Genomic DNA, 11,573 nt, shown 5'->3' on the forward strand with positions numbered 1-11,573 from the left:
CAGAGATCATTTGTCAAGCGAGCATGGTACAGGGAGAGCTGTAGGCAGATTATGGAGAGAGGGAGGAGAGAGAGGGAGGAGAGAGCACCGGAGAGAAGAAAGAGAGGGGGAAGAGGGCGAGGAGGGGAGCTGACTTCTCCTGGCACATCGTGTCTCAGGCACCTCAGGCACCGGGGATTCAAGTTAGACCGCTCGCGGCGCAGCGGCGCCACCCGGGTGAGGGGAGCCACTGGCGGCTCCAGGCATGGCTCTTTTCATGTGGGATGCTTAAGGCGGGCGCACAGCGGAGTAACTTGCAGAAGAGAGAAACTGGCATGAGGATTCCGCCAAAATGGAAGGTCTTCTCTCTCCAATGAGAACCAAGGTAGGGGGGACTAAACCCCGATTTCTTTACGCGCTCCTTGGCGGTTCAGGAAAGGCTCAGCGAAAGGGAAGGTTGTGCGAGCTTTTGTCTCATTTCAGAACTAGGCTGGCGAATGCAACCGGACCTCTCAGAGAATAGCTTTGCCTCCAAGGCAAGGCGATTGCGGTCTGCGGGAAAGGGGGAGCTGGGGGGCGACGAGGACCATCTGTCAGCTTGGACAATGGGAACCTTAGTAAACGAGTTTGCCTCTCAGTTGATTAGACAGCCATATTTTAGCAGGATTTCCAGTGATTCTCGCTTTGGGACCGGAGCTGCCCTCTCAGCTGCTGGTGGGCTTGCAGGAAGTACCGATTTCTCAGGCTGCGCTGATGTTTTGCAGGATGGGTCCTGCATTTAAGGCAAAGAGCATGCCCAGCTCACACTGGAACATCCCCTCGGCTCCTCCTCTGGTTCAGAGACGGAGGATGGGGAAGCCTCGCTATTGAAAGTAGGTTAATGCATTCTGGAAAGCGTTGTGTTCTCTGAAAACTAGCCGACCTGAGCAAGAGATTTGAGAGCAGCGCTGATCAAACACACCTTGAACTTGTTCCGGAAGCCTGTTTAAAAAAAGCTCTGGGAGGCTGATGCCAGCCTCCTGGAGACTCCGAGCGATTTTTTTTCTTTGCCTGGAGTTTGCTTTTTACTTGATAAAGCGGCTGCCATGAATATGGAATTTCCCAAGGAAAGCTCAGATGAAGAAAGGGCTGGTAGACACCTACTGAATCCATGCATAACTTTGAACGGATGCTGAAAGTTTTAAATAATGCTAGCAACATTCTTTTTCTTTATTAATTAATTTTCAGTTTTAGGAGGTAAATAGCTCTTTAAACATGTAGCAGTGATGACACCAATAGGATCGGGCTTTGATTTAACTTGTTTCTTTGACGTTTGGCTAGTGATTCAAACACAAACAGGGCCTTTTGTCGACGAAATGTTTTTGTTTGTTTTGTTGTTTCCCCCTTCTAGTTAATGTGACTGTGACATTTTTCGAGAACATTGGAATGTCAGAACATGCATGAAAGCCTCACGTGGGGGGAGGGCATTCTGCTGGATTCACCCATCCTTTGATAATCATCCTTCATTAAGACAGCCCCAAGTGACAGTTGGTTACAAGGATTCTAATTCCAGCCGCTTGGCTGGCTGGCTGGCAGATCTCCTTGGAGATCCCCTGTGGCGGCCTGTTGTTCTCCCCTCTCTAGGTGAGGTCAGGTTGCTCGCAGACAGCGCATTCTAAACGCTCATCCTTGGATGTAGCATGCAGAAAGCATACAGTTTTCAGGGCTGCGGAGAAAACAGCAAATGCAGTTGGCTTCTTGTTTGTCTTTATTGACAAGCTGAGATCCGAATGCTTGGTGGAATGGCTGTGTAGTCTGTTCATTTGGCCAGCTTCTTAAATTACTGCTTCAGACTAACTGTACTCAGATTTGGGCTCTTGCTGGGGCTGAACATATCTCCGACTCTGGGCATGTAACCCCATGCAAGTCCAACTCTCACAGACCTCAAGGGGACTTTCCTATGTAAATGAGACAGGACTCAGACACTCCACAAATCATGCAATGGACCCATTAAAATGGCATGCTAAGGGAGGAGGAGAAATGGATGTTTGTGGATGTATTGTATTTGCTGGTTGAATTTACTTTACGGTTTGTTCTTTGACCATCATATCGTCTAGTAAGCTTGAAACTAGAGGCTCAGGTCCTTCCAAAGTTCAGACCTAATATTACTACATACCAAACTGACTCTGGTTCCGACCTGACCTTTCAGTTTCCAGATTAGGAGGGATTTGCATTTGTGCTTAAATTACTTCTGTGAATTCCCTTTTAATCTCTTTTATTTCTGACTCTGGAAATTGATATTTTCCTATTGAAAGTTCAACTTACATTTGAATGTGGTAACCTACAATCAGTCCTGCCAACTCAGGAAACAAGAACTAACTGTGAAGGCTCAAGGATAAATCCCTACTTTTGTGTCTCAGCTTCAGTGCCTGAATTGCTGGGTCCTGTGTTGTTGAAATGAGCCAAGGATTTTGTTTTTAATTTACCGGAGACAATTCTGACAATGTGTTGCCCTTCTTAAACTTTATCACTCTATGCCCTATTAAGCTATTCTGGAATATTCTCCAGAGTTGATGAGGATTTAGCTTGAAGTTTCTGATTTCCTGCTATCATGTTGGGGCAGACAAAGGCTACTTCCTTCAGCAACATTTTGGTGTGTTTCGGTTACTTAATAACTTACTGACAATTTAAAGCAAGTGTTGAGATAAACTGGACATCATGAAGTAATTTCATTATGCCATGTAATAGACTTAACCAGTCTAAATCATGGGTGCTTAATGCATTTTTAACTTGGGATTTGCATAATTGGCACATAAATATGCATGAGATTCACTGGAAGTGGCAAAATAGAATGGGCAGAATGGTCCTGTGTGCTGAAATTAAGGGCATTTCCAGGAGGACACCTGAGCTTCCTCTGTCTCTTGGGTGGATGGTCACACTTGACATACCTAAAAACAGACAGGGCAGCAGCTGGCTTCCTGTAATAACAGCATACTGTCCACGGCGCAGGTCTCAAGTGCAGCGCTGGCCTCTGGCTGTATCTTCTTGGACTCACCACTCATTCTTCCCTTTGCATACTATAAACCAGGGGTTCTCAATCTTCCTGACGCTGCTGCAGCCCTTTAATACAGTTCCTCATGTTGTGGTGACCCCCAACCATAAACTTATTTTCATTACTACTTCATAACTGTAATTTTGCTACTGTTATGAAGAATAATGTAAACATCTGATATGCAGGACATCTGATACGTGATCCCTGTGAAAGGGTTGTTTGACCTCCCCCAAAGGGGTTGTGACCCACAGGTTGAGAGCCGCTCTAGGCTCTAGGTAGTACTACTGACTGGTTTTCTAGCAGGAGATGGCATGGGCAGGATCATAGCAAATGATGCTTGCAGAGGCAAGTGGGGAGAAAGATGGGAATCAAGCTGATTGGATTGTTACTCCTATGAAGGAAAACGGAAATAATTTTATTCTTTATCACCTTTGTGTTCCTTGTAAATGTCTCTTTTCAATTTCATTCTTAATCTTCCAACCTCTGTTCTCTTCAGTCTTCTGAGTAGTGCACTCTGTAAAAGAGGCAGGGAAGACAGCCTCTTGTTTTTAGTTTCTTGAAGTTCCTCTTTGCCTGCTACAAAATTTGCAGGGAGAACCTAGTTAAGGCAAGGAAGTCCAGCCAACCTTGACTTTTACAAATGCAAGGAGACAACTGTAGCATGGAAAAGAGATGAAGTAGGAAGGGTGACATGAGGGGGAGAGGAAGATGGAGGGAGAGGAGAGGAGGATAGAAAAGAAGAGAAGAGGGTAAGTGTGAAGAGGGTAGCGAAAAGGAGGTGAAAGTAGGAAAAGGGAGAAGAATGTAAACGGAGGTAAGAAAGAGATGGGAGAGGAGAGTAAAAATGGTAAGGAAAGGGAGGGGAAAGAGAGGGAGAAATGAAGAGGAAGAGAAATTAGGAAAGAGAAGGGGGAATGGAGGAGGGAGGGAGGGGAGGAAAGATGGAATGATTGGCCATCCATTACAGCTGTGTTTTGTTAAATGTTTAGGCAATAAACAGAAAGTGGGTTCACATTAACCTCTCTAGAAAAGATGAGCATTAACTTTTAAAGCTTCACAACTATTTCATGAGCTAATTGAAGTTTTCAGGAATATTCACATCATTGCTGCCTTTAATATCTGTTCTGGCTCACAGTTACCTAAGTCTGATGTGTCTGAACCTGTCTTATTTCTGCCTCTAAGACATAAAGACATTGCATCATTTTCTGAATTAAAGTCACTTCTTTTATTTTTTTTTAAAGGATGGCTTCTGGTTTGTGGCATAAAATAACTTTCTAAAGAATATCCTCTGAGAAGAATGGTCTTTCTGATAAAAGGGATATTTAAAGGGACGTGGAAGCTGAGCTTTTAAAGGAAACATGTCTAAGGGGCTGAGGATTTTACATTCTACATTTCCAGATGGTTGGAAAGAAGGCTTGTGTAAAATAATCAACAGCTTAGGTTCAAGCCCTGCACAAAGCACACATGCTCTCTCTCTCTCTCTCTCTCTCTCTCTCTCTCTCTCTCTCGCAGTGAAACTATTACAAGGGTTGTATTTCACTACTCAAGCCCTCATTCTTCCAAGGATAAATGCTGAATGTGACTGAAGTTAGCTCTACAACTTTTCTCCTCAACTCACATTGCAATTTTGGAAATGCATTGAGGATATAGATGTACAGATGGTAAACATTCTAAAATTACAGATAATATAAACATTTTTTTAAAAGAATCAAAGGATACAGTAACTCTGTGGCTTTTTAGACTAATTATCAAAGTGTCTAAACTATGCAAAGTCACTTCAAATTATACTAAACCTGCCTGAAACTTCACCAGACCTCCACAGAGAACAATTCCTTAAATGAGCCATTGTGTTCCTCCTCTCTGAGGCATCAATGCACATAAAATGTTGGACCCCTCCTTCCAAGAATCCTGTGAATCAGAAAACACAAAAAGCTAAGGCATGCTTTAGCCCGTGGAGGGCAAAACTAAGGAGGACTTAGCAGGTGCCTTCAGCTCTGCTAAGCACCACTATGCATAAGATTATGTGCAAGCTACTGACAGCCCGTGCTTCATTGTAATGAGGACTCAAATTAAAGAGGACTTGCTAGAGCTGAGGGATGACAGCTTTAGATGAAACTTAAGGGGATGTTTGTTAATAGCAAAATATTATCCTAAGAAATGTTGAAACAGTCTTGAAAACAGAGCCCTTTGAGGTGGGTCAGGAAGAATCCTACCCAAGAACACACAATCCTGTGTGACAAGGCAGGAGGAGCTGACACAGGCGTGCTGTGTTTTTACAGCACGGTGTCATTTTTGCCATAAAGCCAGAAATGCGGTTGTGTGTGAAGCATGCATCAGATCTCCTCACCGAGAGATGCTATGCATTACGTGTTGAACTGCTGAACTCAATTCAACAAGCAAGAAACAACCTCATTCTTCTCTAGAATGAGCCAGTTAAAGGCGTCTGTGAGTTGTGGAAGAGAAACCGGGGCTGGTGGACTACTCATTAGGTTAGATTTTCCTACACTAGTCAGCTTTCTGTTACTGGGACAAAGACCCGAAATGATGAACTTGGCAGGAGAAGAGGCTCATTTCAACTTAGAGTTTTGAGGCTCAGTGATCTCCCAGATAGGGGTAGAGGAAAGCAATCCACCTCATTGCTAGGAAAAACAAAAAGAAAGAGGACAGGATCCCACAGTACCCGGAAGGCCTCCCCCAAAGTTAACTGGAGTCTCCCATTAGACCCTGCTGCTCAAAGTCCCATCTCCCAGTAGAATCAAGTCCTACTAAGAGACATATAGGTCTTTTGGGAACACTTTAGGGCCACACTGATAGAACTTACTAAAGAGGTGGTGGCCAGAGTGCTGTGTCCCATTCCAGTCAAACTACCTGGGTTCAGACTCTGGCTGTCGCCTTCTATGATAAGTTTCCAAGACTTAGTTTTCTTGCATATAAAATAAATATGATTACAGAATCTAATTTTTCTTTATCTTCACATGTGCCTATGTGAGCTCACATGCACCACATGTATGCAGAGGCCAGCAGAGGCCAGAAGAGGCCATCGGACCCCCTTGAGCGCCGGTTTCAGGGTGTCGGGAACCACCCATTGTGCGTGTTAGGAACGGAACCAGGTCATCTGCAAGTGAAATAAGCTCTCAAACCACTGAACCATCTCTCCAGCTCTAGATAACAAGCCCTGTGTCACAAGATCCTTGTGAGGAGCAAACCCACTCATTATCTGTAGGTTCCAGCGCACCGTCATAAATGAAAACAGTTTCAGTATGAAAAAGTAGATGGGTAAATATGCCCAGAAGTGCAGCTCTCACGATGCATGTTTGGGACAAGTTGTCCTTGCGAGAATGAGCAGGAAAAGCAGGTGATCTGTCTTCCGTATGACGTAACTGAAGTGTAGAGGGAAGGCCTCCCCTCCCCTCAAGCTGCCTGCCTCGTAGGGTCTTCACCTGTCACCTGTCAGTGCTCAGCTCCGGGGGCTCGGGGAAAAGCAGATGCCCTTGCAGCCTAAATCAATGCCCATTACAATAAACCCTTTCTCAACAAATGGTTACGGTGGGCGGAATGTTTAAAAAGCCGGCAGCAGCAGTACCCGCCATGAGGTATCTGATCAATTAAAGAATGACAGCCTTCCCTTTTCATGGTTGCCGTCTCTGAAGGAGAGAAATGGGTTGCCTCATGCAATCTCCCCTAGAGTACATATGACCCAGAAGTCTGCACCCTGGACATGAGCGCCCCACCCCACTCACCCGGCGCCATCTGCCATTGGCTAGGGCTCCTGGGCCCACTTCACCTTCCCTTGACGTTTGACATGAGCAGTTCAGGCTTCACTTAGCCCTGAAAATCACCCAAGTGTTTTGAAGTGTAGTTTTCAGGACTCTATTCCAGACATACTGATTCAGTAAGTTCGAGGAAGTGGGGCGGAAGAATATGCATTTCGGGCAAAAGGTTTAGGGGCTCTAGACGGCCTTTCATCGCGTGTTAAAAAGAGCACAGACTCCTGTGAGCTGTTGGCCTCCAGACACGAGAGGGCGCTGTTTTCTGGCTGAATCACTGCCTTTCCTGTCTGTCCACCAGCTAGTGGACTCAAATTCACTCAAATTCACAGGTCAGAATGACTCCTGCCTGGTGTGTCCTTGGTGCATGCTCTGTTTTGCCTTCTTCCCAGACTTCTGTGCGCTCTGCTCTGCCTAAGGTCATGTTCCCTGGCTGCCCGCTGCAGTGAACAATGAGCCTGTGTACTGCCAATTTCACGGCATCTTCTCACTCCCTTCTACACGGGGTACACGTACACGGTGACATACTTTTTGACAGAGGGGAGAACACAGAACTTCTGTAGGCCCTCTAAGAGGACCTAGGGGTTGCATAAATACCGGGAATTGAGCAGATCTTGTGCCGCCGGAGTAACTAGTGAAGTCAGTATAGAGCGATTTCCAGATAAGGTGGGCAGCTTCTGCAGTGTGGCATCATGGACACAAAACGTTCTGGAACAAGTTGTGCACAGGTTCTCTCCGATCCTTTCTTTTCAGGCTAGTAATACTCTCAAGAGGTACTCAGTGTTTTAATGATCGCCAGGAGCATGACTTTGGGTGCTGGGAAAACGTAACTAGAAACCAACGTTCACCTCGGGATGGGGTCACCTTCTGGACTTATATTCAGAACTTCACGTTACAAAATGTTAGAAAGTTTTGTTTTGTTTTGTTTCTAAAGCTAAGGACTATTTTCTTGACAAAGCATAGATGTTCTTACTCTAGGCATATGGTCAAAATTACTGCCACCCCAGCCCCCACTTCCAGTATATCTCTGTACAGTATACCAGCTAAAGCCAGGAAAGCATGTCAGTTTATGTCACCATTATAAAACAATGTGTGTGTTATATCTCTGTATACATATAATATTTTTATATTGGTGGAGTTGAAACCGGGGCCTCAGACATGCTGAGCAAGCACTGGCCCACTGAGGTACATACTCAGCCCTATAAAACAATATTAACCAAAACTTAGAAGATAGGAAAATAGTATATGCATATGATACAACAGCATATAAATGATTATTATAGTCATATGAACATATTAATAAATAATGTATAATAATATATTATATTAATGTCTCAAAGCCCAGTTGAGAACTGATGGAGAAAAATTAATTAATTAAGGGTTAAGGATGTCAGTGAAGGGAGAGCTAGAGTAAGGCCAGTGTTCTAAATACAGGATGGGCGGCTTAGACTACTCCAGAAGAGAGAGGAGAAGCCAGGAAGCATGGAAACTTGGGCTTTCATAACCATGCTTAGTCGAAAGCCATTTCTATTACAGGCCAATGAAATCCTGTTGGTTCAAGAGGTATCATGGAGATTTCTACATAACTTCATGGCCATGGGCTTCCTCAGAGGGCCCAGGAGGACCCCGGGGATCACTGTGAGGGGCTACTTTCAGGGACTCCCAGACCAAGCTACAGAAAACGTAAAGGCAGGAAAGGCTCCAAGACACTGACCTCACATTTCTATGTAAATGGGAATATGGATGTGGCTGAGAATGGAACCCATACAAACAGAGAAATAAGGCATTGTGATCTATCTAAAGCCCAGGGGTTGATTTATTTGTAATAATTCCATTTATTTTCAGGAAAGACTTGTTTGCTACACCCCCAAGCAAGAAGAGAGGCAGTAAAGCTGGGACGTGAGAACAGGGAAGCTGGCCATTCCTGCAGCTCACATATTTATTCATCCAACAAGGACTTAAGAGTGTTCCTCTTGAATGTTAGACAATGAACGCACTTCCTGATGTCAAGACAGCACAACCCACAGGGGAAAGTGCTAACACAGAGACCACAGCGAAACAAAGCAGTTTCTCCTGGAAAACAGAGGGGGGCATGTTCTAGAAGCTGGAGGCTACAGACAAGTGTCTGTTTCTGAGGCCACATTGCTTCTCAGGAAGTGTGGCAATTTTAACATAGTGGATAACAGCAACTGGGAAAATTAGCTCCACACTGATATTCAGGAGAATTATGGTAATGGCAATAACTTTGTGCCTTCAAAGGAATAAAGATGCCTCTGGAAGACTCTATTAATCTCATAGGGTCTCCTTTATCTTATATAAAGAGCACAAATTCATATGTATATTTTTAAAAATGGGAAAACTGAAGTTCAATTATTTCTCCAGATTTCAGAGCAACAAACTAAATGTAGTGCTAGCTTAGAAAACACGGGGCAAGGTACTACGGGCCTTGACCAAGACTAAACTTCTTCCTTGAAAAAATTTTCCTTGAGAATAGAATAAGCTTCTGTTATATTCATAGATTATCTGCTCTTCTTTGGTCGCTATAGATTTTTAATTGGAGATTTACATTTAGTCTCTCTCTCTCTTTCTGTGTGTGTGTGTGTGTGTATTTGTGTGTGTGTGTGTATGTGTGTGTCTGAGTTGATTTGTTTCCTGAGTCAGAGATCTCGATGTTTTGCTCAAGTTGACCTTGAAATCCTGAGCTCAAATAATCTTCTTACCTCAGCCTCCTGAGTGATAGGCTGTAGAATGCACCACTAAAACTGGTGAAACATCTTTCAGCTTACAGAATAGAATTCCCCACTATGCAGCTGCTTTTTTCAAGTCATTTTTCCCAGTCATCTTTGCAATCAAGCATGTTCTAAGAACACTAAAAAGGAAATTCTAGAAACTAATTTATGAGTTTTTATCTCATAAGTCTGGTTGAAATATTGCACCATCTCATTCTGTCCCATCCAGGACATGAGTCACGCCTCTGTCCAGAGCATCTACATAGTACATACCACACACTTGGTAGGTGTCCCAGCTATCAGATCAACTGCAGTCATATCACAATGCCTGCGTGCCAGGTTAGGCACCCATGGATGTTTTGGAGTATATCCCCACTGTAGTAGTAAATTAAAAAATAGAGTGTGGGGATATATGACATTTGTTATTGTCCCTATGATTATCATTATCTAGCCCACTATCACCAATAATAGGCGCCTGTTAGATTTTATAATTGCCTTATTTATCTTGGGCTGGGCAGATATTCCAACCTACACTCTCTGAATCACCTCACCATCAGTCTCCCAGCCCCCACCTAATGCCGCCCTCCTTACCATCCTATCTTCCATCCATAATCTTATAAATACTCCCTTTTATCCTTCCATCTGGGCCTTTTCACACCATTATTGGAGTCCTTCTTCCCGGTCCCACATGGTTTCTTTTCCAGGATAACCCATTGTGGCATCCTCCTTCTTCCTGTCTTCCTATCCATCTGTCCTGTAATTCTCCTGAAAAGCTCAGGAACCTTAGTCCCACCTACCCCATTCTGCCCTGCCCAGGTATAGGCCATTTAATGAACTAATCAGGTATAATGTTTTAGGCAGGTTTACAGAAGCAAAGATAGGTGTATCTGGAGGGCAGTAACCAGATCTTGAGAGCCAGTAATTAACAATAGACCAGCTTCCAACACCCCACAGATAAGAGGGAATGAGTACATAATGGGTAGCTCTTTAGTATGGCCTTGAATAGCCCTCATGGGTAAATCTTAAAGAATGTCACATTTAGTTTAACTTTGTGCCCTCATACTTAGAGCTACAGAAGGTCTTGCCAGGAATGGCATTCAGTAATAGGAGAAGTTCCAAGTCGTCGTTTGTAGCTGGGAGTAGAGGCACACAAGTGTTACACAAAGGTCATGTTCAGTTTGATGAGCTGTATCCCCGGAATATCTGGGGCTCTAGCAAAGCATCAAGATGCTACAAAAATGTGTTCTGCACAGAAGTGGGTTTTATAAAAAAAAAATGATTGATTTGCTTGAATGTTTTATTCACCATGTTTCTAGGATGTAAAACCATATGAAGATTATAGGCTTTTATAGGTATTGCCCAGTATAAGAAATAAAACATCACTGGTACACTAAGGAACCCCTCCCCTTTCCTCCCAGGGGAAACAGCTATGTTGAATTTGATGTTTATCATTTCTTACTTTTACAGATATTTCATTATAAGCGTTTGCAATGAAACTAATATTATTTATGTATTAGTGCTTTCAAGAAATAGTAGCCTTAGTCTGTGTCTCCGGAGCGTGAAGCTTCAGCAGGTTATTTATCTCACTCAATACTTTCGTGTAAAAGTCATCAGTATGGACATATATGTAGCTGGGGTCCATTTGTTTTCCCTGCTGAACAAATTGCTTGGGAACAGTCTTGCCACAAACCATAGATTCACTCTCTAGTGGGCAGACACTTCCGTTAAAAATTACAGACAATACTTCTGTGACCGTACTTGCACACATTCCCTTGAGCGCATGAGCAAGTCTGTGAGTATGTGCACTTGGGAGAGGCATGGCCATGCTGTGAGCCACAGGTACCCTAACACGAAACTGTTTTGAGCAGATATCAGTGATTAAGATGTTGTTTGTTTTTGTCCCTACAGCGACAGCTTCTCTTCACTGTCCTGTGGCAGGTGCCTCTGTGGACAGGTAGGACGATCACAAAAAAAAGGAAAGAAGGAAGACAGAGAGAGAAAGAGAGAGAGAAAGAAAGAGAGAAAGAAAGAAAGAAAGAAAGAAAGAAAGAAAGAAAGAAAGAAAGA

At 43.7% G+C, this 11,573-nt stretch overlaps 1 protein-coding gene across 1 annotated transcript in view; it reads left to right on the forward strand.

Moving 5' to 3' along the window:
- Window positions 1-263: 263 nt before the first annotated feature.
- Window positions 264-11,573, forward strand: part of Frmd4a (FERM domain containing 4A) — a 434,715-nt gene continuing 423,405 nt past the window's right edge. The window contains exon 1 of the mRNA XM_055593785.1: window positions 264-364. Within this exon, the coding sequence (XP_055449760.1) occupies window positions 332-364 (33 nt within the window). The 5' untranslated portion in view covers window positions 264-331. The remainder of the gene's footprint in view (window positions 365-11,573) is intronic.

The sequence above is a fragment of the Psammomys obesus genome, unplaced genomic scaffold, assembly GCF_907164565.1.
Source record: "Psammomys obesus unplaced genomic scaffold, mPsaObe1.curated_primary_1811, whole genome shotgun sequence".
Lineage (NCBI taxonomy): Eukaryota > Metazoa > Chordata > Mammalia > Rodentia > Muridae > Psammomys > Psammomys obesus.